Raw genomic sequence first — 20,420 nt, 5'->3', positions numbered from 1 at the left:
ACAAGGTTTCAACTTAGAAATTAAGAGAACTGAAATTTAAACCAAACCCTGGGGATCTGACTTCAAAGTCCGCAATCTTAACAACTTTGTTTTACTATTGTTGAGGAAATTAGAATAAAAGGGCATGCATGCTATAGACCATGTTGTGGATTCCTCCAGGAGTGGAGGAATCAAGCAGAGAAAATAAGACATTGCCAGGTCTTGTTTCTTCACATTACTGAAGTTTTCAGGATTCTGTAGACCCTATAGGAGGACTATATTTTTCAAGGTTCTGAAGGCCCCTTGTACCTAGTTTAAGAAGAGACGGACTACCATAGTCCTTGCTTAAAAGTAATTACGTCTCAGTTTTATATGCTAACAGAAAATTTAAAGAAGATAAGCCAACTCATAGAAAAAGGCATCTTTGCTGAATTGTTCAGCATGTGAACTCTCAATTAAGAACCAATAACTGGAATGTTCTTCAAAAACTGCTATAAACATTCAGGAATTAACACTTGGAATGATGTCAAATGCCATTAAGTAATAGACCAGTGGTTTCAAACTGTGTTTTGAACTGTCGTGGTTCAAAAACCTCCCTCAAGCACCGTTGAACTGAGCTTCACCTCTACTTTAATGTTTTATACATTGAACTTCTACACAGATTTTTTTTTTTTGGAAATAATGGTTCTAATCCTAAAGGTTTAAGCTTTTTACCATCATTCTTACATAGTATCGAACATTTTATTAATTCACTGATTCATTTGTTACATTAGGTATGGTAAAACAAAGTAAAATATCAAATAGCCCTTTTTTTCATGGAGCTTGCAATTTTAAGGGAACTGGTCCAGTTTGAGGGCTCAAGAGAATTTAAAATGAATTATTGTCCTACATACTCTTTTTAAGACAATGCAATTATAGTCCCTAGGTCAAGACTCTCTTTGAGCATTACAACTGATGAGCAAAAGCTCATCATAAACAAAGTAATCAAAATGGGGGACACTAGACGCTATTAGTCTGTGGGAACTGAGAGAAATGAGAAAGGAGGGTTTATACTTACTCAAAACCAGCGCTACTGAAAGAAGCAGAACATTGTTCTTTTTCTTTAAATTTGTAAAAATTATTTCATTTCTTACCTCTAGAGCCTTCAATCTTTCTAACAGCAATTTGGTCTTTCCTTTCCCCTCATCTGCACTGCTGCTTTCGCTTCTTGAATCTTCATCTACTACCATGTGAAGATCTTCCAAAGCTTCCTTGTGTTTTCTCTCATCCTCTGACAGTTTTTCCTAAAGCAAGAAGGAATTATTTTTTCAATAATCTCTACTGAAAAATAAGCAAGAGTTTATGGCTGAAAAGTTTGGAATCTCCCTATTGTTTTTGCATTCTTTCCAGGGCTGAGGTAGAGAATTTTCTAAAACAAATTGAGTGGTGCTTATGTTAGTAAACACAGTAGATATTTTTTAATAAATCCTGGCAGGACAAAGCCATTGGGTCACCACCTTCGAATGCACACATCCTCTGTTAGCTGGAGAAGTGACCTAGCCAACAAAGCCTTTGATGGCGTCACGCGGTCAATCCATTTTTATCGCACCATGGAATTCAGCTGTGCTCTAAATAGGAAAAAAATGAATCGACCTTCATACCTTGATTAGCAAACAGTTTAGCTCCTCACAAAAGGATCATTAAAGTCACTGGACTTAGAGTCGTTTAATTAATTTTAGGAAAATATTTAAGAAATATTGAAATGATAGTAAATTCAATGTAAATTCTAGAATTCAGAATTCTAAGCTAAAACCAATTAGTTCTTCTGGCTCAGTAATGACACAGCTCTTAAGGACCCCTCAGTCCCTTTTCTAATACCGCAGGATTTGTAGTATAGCCTTGGGGCAGACATATAACGTTATCTTGTCAGGCCTCCTTGTTGGAAGCACCTTACGCAACCTTGTTTTGGCAGCTTTTTTAGAAGTTGAGAACTGTTCATTTGAGCCTCATGACTGGCTCTTGTTTTCAAGGGGAAAACAAAAGAAATGTCAAGAGATTATCATAAAAAGAAAATCTCATCCATTTTGTACATGTAGCAAGACCCTTGTGCTACAGAATCAAGTGACATTGCTCCATCGCCCTTTTTAATTCTAACTACAACACTGCAGAAATCGGTGCCTTCTCGCTCTTAGAAACAACCAGACAGCACTTCAGCACTATGTGTGGGGCCATTTTAAACAGTAAACAGAAAGCATAAAATGTGAAAAATGGGACACTAAATACAGCACAAAAAATACTTTTTTTTTTTTTTACAGTATGACTGATGAATAAGAAAGCAGAATTTTGCCTTGACTTTGAGAACGTGAGTGTCAGGTGACAAAATTTTTGCCACTCTGCGAATATCCAAGAATGACCATGAAAGTACTGCAAGTAATGACCTAGAGGACTGAAAATAAATTTAGAGAGTAGGTAAATTCACAAATACAGAATCTATAAATAATGAGGATCAGCTCGATTGCGCGCGCGCGCGCGCGCGCGCGCGCACACACACACACACACACACACAAAGCACACATATCTAAAGTGTCAAGGCATAGTGCCTAAATATTATTATAAAAAACAACTGGAAATAATTCAAGATAATATAGATTATATATGAGTATTTAGATTATATAAAACACAAGAGTTATTTTATATAACTTGAAGAAAGGGTGGTCAATGAGGGCTGTGAGGTGTGATTTCATGGAAATGGAACACAACTTATGCTTTGACAGAGTGATGACAACTTAAATAGTTAGAGAGGCACAGAGTGGGGTTTTTGGTCAAAGAGATAACTGAAACAAAGTTTCCCAGTCAGGAATAAGTTTTTTCTTTATTGGTTTATGAGCAAACCAATTAGTATAGCACACATGCACAAAATCTTTTTTGAAAGAGTAATTGAAGAATAGGATTGGAGAGTAAAGGAAGTATTCCTGAATATAAAAAAGAAAAATTCAGACATAATTCATTCATTCATTTATTCATCCTGCAAATGTTTACTGAGCTCCAACTATTGGCCATTCATTCACTCTTATAGATGCTGGAGATATGGTAAAGTTCAACGAAGGTATTTTCAAATGATGGGAAACATAGCAAACTCCAAATTATATCAGCAAGTTATATAATTATAGCTAGTGCAAAATGCTATGAAGAAAATCAAACATGTGATGGATGGTGTTATGTAAGGACAATATTTGATATGGTGACTTGAGTATAAGGCTGTCTGAGGAGGTGGCCATTTGAGCTGAGAGCAACTGCTGAGAAGGATGCAATCATGCAATGCCCTAGAGAAAGGCGTTACAAAAAGAAAGGCAGTAAAGCAAACCCCCAGTGGCTAGGCTAAGCTTGTCATGTGCGTCAGCTGAGAAGAGTACCTGTGATAGGCTTAGAGTGACTAAAGAATACAAACAGTAGCAAATGTGATCGGCAAGAGAGCTGGACCATGGAGGTTCTTGAAGGCATAGGAATGGGTTTGGGTTTTATTCTGAGCTCAGTAAAGAGGAATAGGAGGCTAAGCAGGGGAGTGGTAGGTTCCGATTAAAATTTTAGGAACATCGTGACTGCTGCAATGGGGAATGAGCTACGGTGGTAAGGAGCTGGGAGACCATCTGGGAGACCTTTACACAGAAAGGGATAAAAATTAGAAATACTTGGAAATTTTCAGATACGGACTTACCAAAAGCAGTTCTCACATTGGATTGGTAGGTCAGAAACCATGTATTCAAAGCCCTGCTTTTACACTTTTGCATCTTGCTGGGAAAATCGCTGTACCTTTTTTAGCCCTCAGTTTCACCCTGATGTAAAATGAAAGGGTTGGACTAAATGTCCCACCTAATGCTAAATTTCTAAGAATTCAATTACTCAAGACACAATTTTCAGGAAGGAAATTTTGTCGATATGTTCAATGGTAACAGAGATGACAAAAGAACAGAAAAGGGATCTCTATATTTTGTAATAAGAAGGTTGTTAGTGGGGACCTGAGAGTTGTTTGACTAAAGTGCGATGATGCCACCCAAATTGTCAGTGGTTAAGCAAAAAAGTGAAAAGAAAGAAAATAGAGGCAATTTTCTTAGATGTTTATTTGGGCGTTTGGCAGGGCACGGAAGGAAATTTAAAGAACCATGGCTGAAGGGAATTGCACAGACAAGTGGAAACCTTTTTCAAGATAGAGCAAACCAAGTTGTTTGAAGAACTAAAGGGAAGAGGGAGCAATGGAGATGGCAGCAAGAGTGGGAATGTAGGAAGTGGAGATCTCCAAAATGGAGAAGGCAGAAGACGAAGGCACTGATGGAAAAGTCAAGGTTTTTTAAAGGTGGTTCCCTGCAAAATATCATTCTGCAGCCTAATTTCCCAGTTAGTATTTCCAAATCATTAGTTAGTGTCTAGCTAGGGTTTTTACAGAACTAGGATTTGAGTAATTCATTTGAGAAATGCAGGCAACACCAGTAAGGAAGTGAGTCAGGGAAAGGAGGGAGGCATTAAAGGGATATATTACTAGGTAACTGAAGCTAAATCCATAGGAAACTCAGGGAAATGAGGCAAACACAGGCCCCAGAATTATCCCACTCCAGGAGTGAAGGAGTTGGGGTATTTACACACCAACTCCTGGAAATCAATGGTGGAGGGAACCTTTGGGTGTCATTCTCCTGGCACCTGCAGCCTGCCACAGGGCAGTGAGACTCTGCATACCTCTCACATAAAAGTGCCCTCTGACACAGACAAAGATAGCTGGAAGTAACAGGAGCACTCTGGATAATTCTGGCATAAGGGCAGGGCACTGCTGATGCCCACTTCAGGTAGGGAGCAGGTATGTGACTGCTCTGATGTGACATCACCCAGGAAAGAAAAGCATATCTGTAGCTCAGACTACTCACTGACCTAAAAGCACACATCCTGAAGTTTCATATTCTAAAATGCCCTAAAATAAAACCAGAAGGTAGAGTTATCTGTCTTGTCCTTTTCTTTGCTCTTGTCTCTTCATCACTTACAATGACAGTGTTAAGAGTATAATGTAATAACAAGAAAGAGGGAAGATGGAAAGGATATATTTTAAGTAGATGAGCAAGAGGGAAAAATAAGAGAGAAAGTCGTAGAAGAGAGAAAGATCCAAGAGAGCGGGCAGGAGATGTGGCTGTCCCCCACTGACAGATCACTGTTGTTGATTTCAGAAATGACAGCTGTTGAACTTCTAAAAGCATGACAATATTTTTTAAAAATCAAGTATATGCATTCTATCCATACATAAATAACCTAGGTTTTTTTTTTTTTTTAAATCTGAAATTTCAGTTCCTTCATTAATTAATCACCTGTGATAGACATGGTAAAAAGAAAGGCAAAGGTTAGAAACATTTAGTTTTAAATAAAATATATTCCCCTTATGAACTTCCAAGAGAGACACAAGAAAATTAAGCCAAGTCCACTCCTGAAAATGTCGAACGATGAAGAGAATAAATGGATACCAAAGGTGACCTTTTCTCAGGTTTCAGTTCTCTATGGACTTTCATCAGCAGTGAATTCTACCAAATTGAGGCGACCATACAAACGAATTCCACTCCCCACATATTTCATATATGGTTGAGACAATAAGCTTGTTTACTTCAACAAATACCAGCTGGTATGCAGGAAGCTCAAGATTTAAGAGCTCAGTTAGCACCTAAAGGTTTAAATCAAATTTTGCCTTGTTGGAATATAAAGCAACCCTGAGAGCTGTAAGTTTCTCTAAGTGATAACCAGGATAATGATTCATTTTGAGGGGAGCCCTCAATTTTTGTTTTCAAGCAGTCAGCATCATGAAGCCTATGTAAAATAATATCAAACAACAGAGGGCTCTGTGATGCATCTGGCAAATGACAGTCCAGTGAGCTCAGTCAGTCCAAAGGGCAGGAAGCGGAACTCTTCACCGACGGCTGTTGTTCAGTCAAAAACATTATGGACGGAAATGATCCAGACGTGCTTCCCCAAAATGTGTCTTATTCATCTTTTGGTCACCAACTTTCCCCAGCCCAGCACACAATGGGACTCAAAGAAGGTTTCATGAGGTCATCTTATGTTATAATTAATTAATCCATCATCCAACAAATATTTACTGAGCAGCTGTTACATGTCAGGAACTGTGGAAGATGCTGGGGTTACAAAGGTGAATAAAACGCATGTGGCCCCTGTTCTCATAAAGCTCAGAGTCTTATAGAGGGAGACAGTTAATTATCAAATTGTCACAAGAAATATAAAATAGCACTGCAATATGGTCTGAAGAAGAAGAGCTTCCAGGAGCTTTGAGAATCAATAACAGAGGAATATAAAAGAAAGGCCAGGAAAGGAATTGCCCATAGTTAACACCATAGGAGTTAACGAGGAAATGACTGTGAGGTGGAAGGAACGGTGGGCGATTTAAAAAGTCTGAAAGGAGGTCTGTGTAGTTGGGGAGTGAAATAAGACTGGATGGGCTGATGAGGCCAGGTCACGAGTCAAGGAATTTTGCCTTTACCCTAAGGGAAAAGGGAAGCCGTTAACTGCTTTCAGAGTGTGTGTGTGTGTGTGTGTGTGTGTGTGTGTGTGTGTGTGTGTGTGTGTGTGGGGGGGATCTGGACTCTGAAACAGCTCTCTGGTACAGTGTGGAGGATGGATTGGAGGGAGGTTAACAAAGATGTGAGAAAAATAAGATGCTACTGCAATTATCTAAGTAGCAGTGGTTGAACTATGATTAAGATTGCAAGCTTACAAATGAGACCTCACCGTTTGTAAATCATCTTGTAATTTTGATTCTTTAGGATGTAGTTCTTCCAACAATGACAAATAACTAACATTTCTTGGGTCCTTGTTCAGAGAGTGGGCCAACAGCCACTGGCATTAGAGTTAGTGGGAGTGAGGATAGAAGTGTTACTTGTTTAAAATTCAGATGCCTTGACCGAATCTGGCTGTAGTGAATCACCATTTCTAAGAGTGGGGCCAGGAATCTTTAATTTTAGAGAATACCCCAGGTAACTCTAATCCATGTCAAAGTTTAAGATTCTCTGGACAAAGATGCTCCACCATAGAACATGAATCATTTTCACTTTAGGTAAGTTTTTGAGGTTACCTATTTAATTTAATTTTTTTTTATAATTAATAAGTATATGATCAGATAAGTAATTATTCAAATCGATACTCACCAAAGAGTAAAGGGGAGTGGCGATTAATAGTATACTTGGACTATAATTGTAAGCCGAGCAAGCGGGGACATATTCACCCATCACTTGTTAAATACTGCTTCTGTAATAGATGTCAGACATTGACATGTACAAACGAAACTATTCAATATTAGTGTGATGAGAAAACCTTGGAAAATTTCTGATTTCTGAGATTGCACTTTTTCATGCAAGCAGATGGCATTAATACTTTGTAACTACTTTCAATGGCTTCTATTGCAAGGGACCCTAAAGATAGGTTTTATGTGTGTAAATGGAAGGAAAACAATTCTACTTTGAAAGCCTTCTTAATTTAAAAATAATGCTTTCTAGCTTCTTGTTTTTATAAAAAATAAGGACAAATCCGTCCATCAGTGTCCTAAATGAGGTAGGAAGTGGCTGTTGGTTGTTACAGTGGGCTTATAATTTCCACAGTAAAAAAAGCCATAAAAGAAATTTAAACATTCTTGTCCCCATTGTCCCTGACCCAGGCTCAGCCCCACTGGGTAGGTGTGATTTCCTGGTTGTATGTACAAAGGCTCGGCTTCAACGCGGTAGCCCTGCTGTTTTCCACCCATCACTCAGGGAATGACACTAAGTCTGAGCCCAAGACTGTGAGGATAATTGAAGAACCTCAAATTAGGGCAGAGAGGAAAGACAGTTTGTGTCACATTTGGACATTTCTTGGCATTTCATTTGACAGGATAAAGGGAGAGTCAGTGTCATCTGTTTCTTGAGGTCTATCAAGTTCTATCTCACTATGATCTATTCTTATCTAGGGCGAAAACACAGACCCATTTTTATCAAGTTTTAGAACAAATAGAAGTAAGAAAGCTACATTCCATTTCTAGCTCTGCCACTAACCAGTTGTGTAAGTTTCATCAAATCACATGGCTTCTCTGTCCCTTAATTTCTTCTTTTGCAAATAAAATGCACAGGAAAAGACTAATTCAAATTTATACAATTCGATCATCTGGAAAAACTCAATTTTGACGAGTAAGTATTTAAAACACTGCTGAAGTTCGGGAGTGTTAATCCAGAATGCCACAAATTTTAAATCTGCCTGTTTAGAAGATGCCTTCTCTAATAAAATCATTCTTTCTTCCTTTCTTCCTCTCTTCCTCTCTTTTTCTTTCTCTCTTTCTTCCTCCCAACCTTCTGACCCCATGTCTCTCTTACATGAAATGCCTTTCCTCTTTTCGCTGTGTATTTTTCTTGGCCCTAACACAGAAGTTATCTAATCTAACTTTTGCATTTAACGCATTCCATTCCCTGCTTGTTAGAAATGAGAGGCCTGGTGAGCCACGCTGAGTGAAAGTTTAGTGAGACACCCGAACACCCACAGGAAAACATGCCCAACCTGAGTCCTCTCTGAGGGCATTTGCTCATGGGAGAAAGAGTTCCAAGTATCTCCTGGTTGCAAGCCTTTAGAAATGTAAAGAAAATGTACGCACCTCTCTATTTTTATGATTTTTAATTCTGATGGAAGATACAAAACCTACATGTAAAAATACTGCAAGTATGCTGATGATAATAATTTTTATGCTCTGTTCCAGCTTGTTCATTGTTTTTCTAATGGGGATTGCCCTTATCTCTTAACACTGCTAAAAAACAAATACAAACAAAATAAACAAACAAAAAAATCTTCAAGTACATGTAGTTTTCCAATTCAAAGATGGCAAAATGAAATCATTGCAATATTAAGAGACATCTAGCTTTAGACACCTAGTCAGTCTTAGAAGTTAGAATAGAATTTTCACTTTGAACATCCATCCATGTGCTAAATCCCCTACTAATTTATAGTAAAAATATAAAAAGCTATAATTTAGGAATGATCACATAAGGCATAGATTGGGGTGGTGGTTAGCATGAAACATTAAGTTCTTTCCAGAAGATAATAAATAGTATCTAATGTTTGTATAATACCTCAGAATTAAACCAAACAACCTCACACATACCATTCATTCATATGCTTGCAGCAATGGGAATGTGGGGCAAATACTCCAGACTCCCCTGACAGAAAACAGGCTTTGTTCAGTCACAGAATAAATAAGTTGCTTATGTAAAAATAAGATGTAATGTACAACACAGGGGATACAATCAATAATATCCTAATAACTTTGTACAGTGTCATATGGTTACTGGAGTTATCATGGGGATCCCATCATAAGGTATATAAATGTCAAATCACTATGGCATACACCTAAAATGAATAGAATATTGTACGTCAGCTATACTTTAATGGAAAGAAAAAGAAAACAGGCTTTGATAGGTTATTAAGTTACCTGTTTAACAGTAAGTGGCAGAACCGAAATTTAAATAGTTCTGACTTCAAATGTCATGCTCTTTCCCCAAGCTCGGTTACCTCTTTCAGACTTTCCCATGAACCTATAGATCTATCTTTAATGGTAATTCTGAGAATCTGTGATCTTTATTCAACTGTGAACCATGTTGCTGACAGCATCTCTGCCAAGGCTCCCAGGCCATTCCTCCAGGGAACAGGTGCTTTTACCAGAGATGTCAGCTCTGGCCTAAGATAACTATCAGCAGAACAGGTTCGACAAACCTCTACCACTTCCATAGTTAATGATGGTTCAATCAGTTCAAAATATAAACACACACCATATTACAAGCTAAATGAAAATGTAGAGGACAGCCGTCGGGCTGACAGCCGCCCCAGTGAGCCCCCGTGGCATCAGCTTCTGTGATTTATATACTCATTTGTTTTCTGGTGGTGGGGAGGGTGCACAAAATATATTGTCACTTTAGATAGCATTTCAGCAAATACCATAAAAACATTCCCAGGGATCGCTAACAGCTTTTGTTCAGCACTAGCATACTAAATTAAAGGGGGGAAAATAGCGTCAGATAAATCACGGGATTTAAAAAGTTGTCCCAATTTGTTCATAGTTTAAGATTACTACTGTCAGGCAAAACATATAAAACTCTTCTTTTTCATCCCTGGATTTGACTTACAAAGTGAACTAAGCACACAGTAAAATCCTCGAGATTAAATGTGTATGATGGATAAGAGAACAAAGTGTTTTCTTTATGTCTCTAATATGAACTCACGACCATTCACATATCAATTCACATCTACTCCCTATTATTCTTCACTCAAAACACTCCTCAGTATTGCAGACTATCTTCCCTATTGAACATCTCTGTAAAGTTACATTAATAAATTTTCAGATGATGCTTATATTGCCTGTTCCATCTATCAGTAACACTTGTTTCCTTAAAAAAAAAAATCAATTCTAAAGTCACTTTATACAAAGGGAAACTTTACTGTGGAGTAGAATGGTGTGAAAAAGTGAGCTTTAATTTTCAATAAAGGAATGCTCCAAATGACTGGACATTTAAGAAGATTAGCAGCAGAAACTATATCATTATAGCCCATGGACACTGTCTGAGCATAACCTGAGCAGAGAAAGGCCAAAAATGGTAAGAAAGTCATGTAGATGGGAAGTTTCAGTGGTTAATGGTCAAACTTAAACACCTGGAGGTATTAAAAATAACTCATTATTTAGTGTCAGAATTCACATTTAAATTCATTCTCTGATCTCTTCTCTCTCCACCTCTGTCCTATTTTCTGACATAATTCACTAGTCAGGGGAGCCAGGCAGCCTCCAGAGGAAAGCTGAGATCATGGGCTGAGCGGTGGCCATTCCAAATGAATTATAATTCAGTCATTGACTAATTAGTGATAGGGAGATGGCTATATTTACTTATATCTTTTAATATATGTACGACAATCATATGTCTGAGATTCCCGAACAGAATTTTAATTTAAAGTAAATTTAAGTAATTAAAAATTTCTCACTAATCTTGTGAATACACAGTCAGATGACCAATATATCTAATTTTTTTTTTCATGAAATATGGTATACTATACTATACTATACTATATACTGCTTCAATTACATATATAAATCTAACAATTGCTGGCAGAGAACTATTTATATATCTTCTGAGTTTCTTAAGCTGAATGAATTGGCAGAAAATTGCCTCTACTAAAAAAGAATTCTTAAGTTTTCAACTATAATAATAATAAGTAGTTCATATGGAGAAGCCAACTTGTCATTGCAAATTCAGTAAACAGATATTATATGTAGTTCACCAGGTCCCAATTATAATATAAGACCATCAGGAACAGGAATAATGTTTTATATATCACATCTTCATCATCATACACTGTACAACATAGAAGGCAGGCAATAAACATCCAGTACTGCCGAATATGATAAGCTGAATGAGAGATGATATCATCTCTGTCTCTGAGGACACTGTGAGTAAACCTTAAGCTGAATTACTTTTTCTTAAGTACTTTCAATAGAAAACTATTTTTAAGCAACTATCTTGCTATCAGAAATATGAAGCAGTGGACTAATAGAATATTTGCATAAAAGAAAAAAAAACCTTTAAATAAACTTCAATTCCTAGAAAATCAGATTTTGTATGCTTCTCCTTTAACTGACACCCCACCACATGCATCTCACACAGCAACACAACACATCATCTTTTAAGTCATAAAGCTATCCTAAAATGCCCTGGGAATTTCTGAAGACTCACAGACCCACTCCTAATCAAGGGGCTCTGTTCCTCCCGCCTTCCTCCCTCCTAGGCTTACCTAAAGAAAGAGCTCTAATGAGGTACATTATTAGTTGTACTTATGAAAGTCAGAGATGGATTATCTAGTTAATTCTCTTGGGGGCTCATGTCAGAACAGAGGAGAGTCTCACCTATTTGCGCCTAAATGGAACTTAAAGATAAAGCAAGAATATTTACATTTTTTTCCCCTAGTACATTATATAATACCTGCTTTCTCTAGTCAGATAAAACTCAGTGCATAGAATAGAGCTCAGTTGTTTGAGGATTTTACTGAAGAAATTTTGCCAGCAATATTGTCTTGGTGTGCTTTTTGACATTAAAACTATTATTTTTATCCCTATCCTGTGAAAACGGCAGGAAACTATCAGAAGTTGATTCTTTGTCATCAAGTGGGATGTACATTCTGACAAGCCACTCATAGCCACAGTGGGAGTAGAGAGGCAAAGAGTGTTTGATGAAGGCACCTGTAACCCTGCTAGATGATTCATCTTAGAAAAATAGGTAAGAAAATTCAGATACATTATCAAGAAATAAGCATGATCCTAAAGACGATTAGAGAAGTCAGAATATATATATGTACATATGAAAAGCAATATAAATGTGAATCAAAAACTTGAGTAACCATTCTCTTCAAGCAAAATCTCTGAACATTTAAATAGTGAACTAGGTAAGTTATGATTCTTGAGACAGAAGTCTCCCAGAGGTCTCCCAACTTAGTCCAACAAATAGTCCTCTAGACCCCACCAACAGCCATCTTGGTGCTAAGCCACTTTCTGCTGCCACAGGAAGAGGAAAAATATAAAACCAGCTACTGAACTGGTTTCTCATTCCAAGTCTGCCATTATAGGCAGTGTGGTCTTGGTAAAGGCTCTTGCTTGTCTGTGACATTGTTTCTTCATGTGAAAAATGAGGGGGCTGGATATTGGAGGTAACTTTCCTCCTTCTGAGCATCTAAGACATGATAACTATCCTGTTCATCTTCATATAGTGACTGACTGTCACATGTCACACTACAAATCTTTCCTTAGAATATCATGCATAGCAGAGCCTGGCCACCTTGTGCACAGCAACATGGCAACAAGTGGCTAGTAAACATGGCCTATGCTCTTGTCTACCTTAGTAACTTATGAGATGATACAACCCCTTCCAAGCAGCCCTGGTCTCCAGGACACAACATGATCACTTTATAGACTCTTACCATCACTAAAACATTAGGCCTGAACCACTCCGTCTATAACTTTTACTATACAGCAGGGATTCTTCCTGGTTTTTTCACTGTCTCTCAGCTCAGAGGCTTTGTGTGCCCACAACTCTCCAAGACACTGTAAGAGTCAGAGAAATTATAGTTCAGGCTACTCTGGAAACTCAGCTTCAAGAGGAAAGCTTAGAAATTGTTGGGCTGACAAGAGTTCAAGTTCATCGTGAGGATTAGCTGTGGGGCCCGGCTGTCCAAACAGGCATAGCCTATTTGAGAACCACTGGTACAGAATGCAATTAGTGCTATCCCTGCAAGACTATGGGACTTGGAATCAAAAGACCAAGGCCACTTCAACCTGACTCCGTGTGATGCTCGTAAAGTCAACTAACCACTTCTGTGAAACCTGGTTTCTTCACCTGTAAAGTAAAGTTGTACTTTCTGCCCTTCCTAGTTTGAAAAGTTAGTGTGAAGATCTAAAGAGATGATGTTGTTAAAGTATAAACTATAAAACACATATTAACTATTATTGTGGCAATTTTCACTACCAGTTCTCCAATGATGATTCTCTATTGCTCAGGAAAGAAAAAGAAATAAAAATGCATAGAGAAGAAAACCTTACAATAATAGAAGAATTAGAAAAAATCAAATATATAGTGACTCAAGAGAAATGTAGCCTAATTCATATCTTTTTATATTTACAAGTTATTTTGTAAATAAAAAAAGATCATAGGAGAATCCTTGCAATGGAATTGTTTTAAGATCCTCACTTATAATCTCAGTAGAAGCTTACTAATTTATTTCTTCCTTTAGTGCAGAGAAATAAATTTACTAGCTAATTTATTAATTTAGTGTAGAAACAAAATTTATTGGAGGTGTGGGCTGGCAACCCTACCAAACAGAACACACTTGGGAAAACATATATCTTGATCTGTTTACAAAACAATGGACTCATCATGATGATGATCAATCTTTCGTTGTTCATTTAAACAGATGAGGGAGAATATAAGCCATTATAAGACCCCAATTCAATGGGCTTGTTCCAAAAGTTCCTTTGAACCTGTCAGTTTGACATGTGGTACACTCCACAGAAGGCATTCATTGAAAGGCCCTGGGATAGCATATCAGACCTTCGACAGTTACTATAATCATACCAGTCTGTGATCTGGGTCCTGAGAGTGTGAGGGCAGGAAAACAAATGGGAACAGTGTCTTTTTTCCTTTTGTATGCCTATGGCATCCGGCAAACCATAAAAATGATGGTTGTAATTTGTAAGTTGCATTTTCTGGCTTTCTCTTCACTTCTCTATCCCAATGCTACTTGTTAACACCTCTCTCTACTGGTACCCTTTTTCAAAGCAAAGTGTCATCCAGACTTACTTAATCAATACAGAGGATTACAAACTCCTAAATTACTTTAGGAAAATTATTTTCTTTTGTCTTTCCCCTCTGAATCCTACATTCTAAATCGCAGTTTCCTGAGATGATTTGATAAAGCAAAGCCCTCAGATTTAACTAGTTCACACTAACATGCAGATGACTTTTTCTTAAGTACAGTAAATCCTCACTTTGTGGATAGGTTCTTGGAAACTGTGACTTTAAGTGAAACAACATATAACAAAAGCAATTTTACGGCAGACTAATGATACAAACAAGAGACACATTCCTATGGTACATTTCTAGTCACAAAAATATCACTGAACTTCTAAAGATCCCAAAATACTTCTAATATTGAACATTAAGATAAATGTGAGCTCTATGTACATTTTAAAAAGATTAGTAAAACAAGTAAAATAATTTTTTTCCAATCTGCTTATTTCAGTTGAGGGTCGCAGGTGGCTGGAGCCTCTCTCAGCAGCTCAGGATGCCAGGCAGGACCCCACCCTGGAAAGAACACCCTTCCATCACAGGGCACTCACGTATACCCACATTCACTCAGACCGGAACAATGAGACATGCCAGTTAAGCTGATGTGCACATCTTTGGGATGTGGGAGGAAACTGGAGTCCCTGGAGAAAACCCATGCAGGCATGAGGAGAACATGCACACTTCACACAACAGTGGCACGAGCCAGAAATCAATTTGTTTTTTTTTCTCATCAACGTTATAACAAAATGACATTGAATGAAATGTTCTTCAAGGACCTGCTATATTTATTTTTTTGATTTTTCATTTGTCATGTGGAATGATGCTTGAATAGATGAAACTTCAGAGAAATATCTAAATGAGAAAATATTGCTTGACTAGAGAAATATCTAAATGAGAAAATATTGGTAGAGAGGGTATGGGGAAGATAAAGTTGTGCAGTGGGAGAAGCCACCACCCAAAATGCCAGTCCTGTCTGGGAACCTGACCTGAGTTTAGCACTGCTAAAATGTCCATGTTTCTCAGAGTTTTGTCATTTTCTCCAGTTTTGAACCTTTTGCACCTTCCATGGTGCTAGCTGCTAGGACAGCCTAGAGTGAGACAGGGTAAGAGGAAGAATTTGACTGTGTGAAGAGAAAGAAGAGAAGAGTAGATAGATGGGATTAGATGGGTAATAACAGTATGTAATAGCTACCGTTCCCTGAATACTGAACATGTGCTATGCACGTTATCATGCACTGTCTCCAACTGTTAGATGAAATCACGTCTGGGAAAGCACTGCAAAGACAACAGCCTTTCCGTTAAGCCTTATTACACCCATCACGAAGAAAAGTGAGACCCAAATTGATTAAGTTTCCCAAGATGACAAAGCTAGTTGAGACTAGAAAATGGCATTCGCTTCCGGGTCTGTCCGACCCTGAAACTTTTTCTTACTTGTATTCCCCTTCATGCATTCTGCTACCACTACCCCTTGTATGTGTGGGGTCCCTAGGAAGCGAGGGGCTGCTGAGAGTGCATGGCGTTCTTTTTAATGGTGTACAACTTTCGTTTCCTCAAGCTGCTTCTTCCCATTATTAATCTAAATGAGGTCTTGCACAGGAAAAAAAAGAAATACTCAGCACTGTTTGCATCTATGTTTGAATAAGTAGACAGCAGACTGACGTGGGGTGGAAGGAACAATGTTTGTTCGGTGAACTTCACTACCTGCCCCCTTTAAGAGCCTGAGAAGTTTACAAAGCCCAGTGCACAGGGGGCGAATCCTTCATCTTCGGACACTGGCACAGCTGGCATAGGCCTTAAATGACCTAAGATTAGATAACTTCTTCCTGGTAATAGCAAAATATTATTGAGAAAAAAAGAATCACTGAATTTTCACTGACCTATATTCCTCTACACTCCATGAAAGAAGTTTTCTTAAGAATCTTCTTCTGTGCTTCTCATAGATTTGAGCTGGCTACAAAAGATCTCCATGAACATGGTGTTGACTGACTCATGAGCCTAAAGACCTATTAGAATCACCTGAGGATATTTTAAACATATCAAGGCCCAGGCTCAATGGTTGGAGATTCTGTGAAGCTGTTCTGGGTCGGGGCCCAGCTAGGCTGAAAACTCATTCAGTATTACAGTGAACTTGAGTCCTGGAGAATACACTTTGGTACAGTTGCCACTTTTCCCCAGTCCGGAACCTGCGGTCCAGGGCTTGGGGACAACCTTCTGACCCTGCAAGGGCACTGGAACTGTCTCTTTAGTTATGTCTGTGGGGCCAATTAACACCTGAATCCCATGATGGTTTAAGTGCACATAGCAGACCCCCGGCCAGATCATTTTTCTCTCACCCCAAACCTGGTGATTCCTCTTCATTGTCATGCTAGGCTCGCTGTGCACACAAAATCAATAAAGATAATATAGCTGAAAGGTTACTGTAGAGGAGAGATCTCAGGAATGAAAGTGTATTTTTTTTCCAGCAGGCATTTTCCATTTCTTTCTTAACTACTTCCTAATTTCAAAATTGTACAATTTCTCTCACAGACTATTTTATCTCCATTTTATAAAACATTGGTATCAAGTCCTTAAAAAAATAAAATTATAGTTTTGTAGCCTCAGGTGGCTTAAGAAAATAAGATCAAAGTTCAAGGATTGATTCATCGTGATTTTGCTCTGTTCAAATTCATTTGGTTCCTAAGCGAAAGAAATAAGTGATATATCTGGTTAATGATCTGAAGTGCCCAAAGTATTTGCCCAAGCCACACACTTACTAAAGGGCAACATCTTTTGGATTCTATCCACAGAACCTGGGCTGAGATACTACCTGGGTATTCCAAGATAAAGTGTTGTCCTCTGCCGAGATGAGCTGAGCAAAGTAGTTCGTGTTCATTGTCAAAAACCCACTCACCTGTATGAAGAGAAGGTGTTTTTCCAGGGCACCATTTTATTCATAGGTTACATTTGTTTTAACAGAGAGACTATATTCTGCTTTTTCTTAATAAGATTTCAGTCCAGGGTCAAAACATCTAACAGAAAAAGTATTCATGTCTGAGCAGAGATTTTAGACAAAAATTGAGAACTAAAATGTAGAGGCAGAACCCATAAAACCAAGGATTTTAAATTCCAAAGAAGTAGGAACTATTTAAACTCTTAGTGATATTATTTAAAACTCATATATTCCTTTCGAAGTATTTAATGTGACATTGGAATTACAGAGGTGAATTTTCTCTCTAGTCAGGTGTGCTAACAAGCTGGTGCTCCCAAATGAGACTGTTTTTGAAAACTTCTGGAACTCTAGAAAGCTATTTCTGTAGTGTGCAAAATCATAAATTCATTGTAGAGAATAATTTCAAAGAGAAGAGAAATAGTTTATGTAGGCCACACTTTGGCTGTACTGAATCTCATCTCACACTTTGGCTTTGAAAAAAATCCTAGCTTCTTTGTCTAAACTTTTATGAATAGAGGATGTTGCTTTAAACAAAATAAAAAGAACAAAGAGGAAGGAAGAAAACTGCTTCCTCAAGGAACAGTTTCAGCCCTTTAAAACTTAATACACAATAAAAATATTCCCTTTATTACCATTACCCACCTCAGCAGCTATTCAAAGTTCACGGCAATTCAAAGAAAAGGCCAAATTTCTTAAAGCAGAATCGAAAGCACTTGAGACTTCCTGAGATTACAGGCCACAGACATAAATAAAAGCACTCAATAAAATCTTTTATATTCTATTGTGTATTATAATTTTATAAATACCTGTGCAAAGACTTAGTCACTCTCTCAGATGGTTTTTTTCCCAACTGGTATGCATTCACTGAATGTACTGACTGCTGATCCATGTATTTGCATTTGTTTACCTTATTTTGAGTAGGTAAAAAAAGAAAAACGAAACACTTTTCTGAATAACTTGTATAAATTAGAGTCAAGTTTCTAAAGATTTCTAAAGAGTTCAGTTTTCTTGGCTAATTAACTGCCAGGGCACTTACTGAAAGAAGTATTGCACGTGAAAGAATCAGCTTATAGACACAGTATAGATGCATATTCAGTTTTGCACTGGACTGATAATTGGACTCTGAACTTCGGCTCTATTTCTATTATGAGGGAGCACTGATGGTGGAATGGATGGGTATTGAAGTATCTCACTGGTTGCCAACACATCTATGGACCAGAGGAACCAACATGACCCATCATACTTGAAAACGACAAAACAAAACAGATCATTCTAAGTCAAAAACTACAAGGAAGCTCCCAGACAGCTGAATCTGCTATGATTCCCTCAAGTGATTCTGATCCTCAATGAGGAAATAGAGTCAGGGACTTTGCAACCCCTGAAAATCACAAACACTTTAGTTTTGCCCTGCATTTACACATGTTCATGAAAAAAAAAATGCTATTTTTTTATGTTAGAATTGTGGAGAAGTCACACTTTAAATATACCAGGAATATTGCTATTTTTAAAAGAGCTTTCTTATTTAGAAAATACACCTTTTGTAATTGACCGTTTAATGTAATTTCTCAACCCTAAGTTTTATTTCTAGTGTATTTAAATTTTTGAATTTCCCTAAAGAACACTTAAGCCATTATAGGAAATAAAGGAGGTGAATTTAAGCTCAAAAACATTCTACCCCGATAAGAATTATCACTTGTGAAGTAACACCTCTGCCAGGCCAGCCTTGGGCTTCAGTGAGGAAGATCCCAGGCTATGTCACATGCTCTTCGTGTGCATAAAAGGAACTGGATATGTATTTGATGACTGACGGATTTTAGAATAACTAGAAAGGTTCCTTTTGCCCAAGCATCAACTGCTTAATTATATCTGAGAATACATGTAAGGAATTATTTAAGAAAAAAATCATTTTGATTTTTATTTAGATCACTTCCAATGGAAAGAATTTGTGTAACATATTATATTGCTTTAAATACAGGCCAAGAAATCAATAACTGAGCATAGACCATCACCAGCAATAATAGAGTTGGGCTTAGAAAATGCATAGCTCAGGGCTCTCTGTGAAGGTGAGACAGAGTAAAGAGGTGGAGACAGGCACATCTGGACCCCGCTGCAGCACGGCTGAGCACTATATCCACCTGTCTCTGTTCTCTCCTGGGACAGGGACTGCAACTCTTGACAAAGTTTCTGCACTCAGTTTTTATGGTAACCTATTCACCCAGCTAAAAGGGTGCAAAGGAGCTCAAGTGACTTGACAACGATAATGTGTAACTTTGGGCAAACAGTTTAACCTTTCTGTGCCTTGGTTTCCTCTTCTGTAAAGTGAGGAATATACTAGTACCTATTTCAAAGGGTTCTCATGAAAAGTCAATGAGCTTACACTTGTACAATGATTAGTATATGACCGGTCCATGGTAGGTGCTCAGCAAGAGTCGGCAGTGAGGGACACAGTGGTATAGACGGATGCCCTCTGTACTGCACTTAGTGTAGACCATACCTCATGGGATTTTAAAGAAGTGTCAAAATCCCAAAGTTCTAAGAGCAAACAGAAATCCTAGAAATCACCTTTCTGTCCTGAGGGCTGCCCCTCGTTTAACATATGTTAGTCCATGTGTAAAAAAACAAGCCTTATTTACAAAGAAACTGTCCATAAAAACACAAGCTTTCACCTCTTTTTGAGATGTGGCCTTCCGTCCACACTGACGTGTATTTCTGGGTTATCTGAATCTGTTGCAGCTGTTGCTGGGGCGTGACTGCTACCTTTAGGTCAGACAGAGACTCTTTAGTTTGCCTCAGTCTCTAACTACTCCCTACTGTCCTTTGGCATTAAACCAGGTGTAGGTTGCTATAGTATGGTTTTCAAAATCAAGACTTTTGTTTTTTAATTAAAAAGAAAAAAATCAGAAAACAAAAACAAAACAAACAAACCCCCTCTCTGTACCTATTTTCTTATCAAAAGTAGAAAAATAGAATGCAAACTCCAGGGGACACTTGATGTATCTATTTTCCCATACCTGGCCTGCTTTAACCATTTGCATTATTTGGCAACTGTAGGTATTTGTGTTTGTGATCCCTAATCTAGTCCAAAACCTCCGCTTTTACAAATATGAAAAACAAGGAACCCAGAGAGTTTAAGCGGTTGCCTGAGGTCATAAGTCTTA

At 37.9% G+C, this 20,420-nt stretch overlaps 1 protein-coding gene across 20 annotated transcripts in view; it reads right to left on the bottom strand.

Annotated features, from left to right (window-relative positions):
* The window catches only part of NCKAP5 (NCK associated protein 5), a 909,219-nt gene that overhangs the window by 279,312 nt on the left and 609,487 nt on the right, over positions 1–20,420 (bottom strand). For all 20 annotated transcript variants that reach the window (XM_036235766.1, XM_036235765.1, XM_036235763.1 and 17 more), the window contains one exon: positions 1,113–1,262. In XM_036235766.1, the coding sequence (XP_036091659.1) occupies positions 1,113–1,262 (150 nt within the window). The remainder of the gene's footprint in view (positions 1–1,112; positions 1,263–20,420) is intronic.

This window comes from Rousettus aegyptiacus, unplaced genomic scaffold (assembly GCF_014176215.1).
Source record: "Rousettus aegyptiacus isolate mRouAeg1 unplaced genomic scaffold, mRouAeg1.p scaffold_m13_p_2, whole genome shotgun sequence".
NCBI lineage: Eukaryota > Metazoa > Chordata > Mammalia > Chiroptera > Pteropodidae > Rousettus > Rousettus aegyptiacus.
This window is presented reverse-complemented; position numbering and strand designations above follow the sequence as displayed.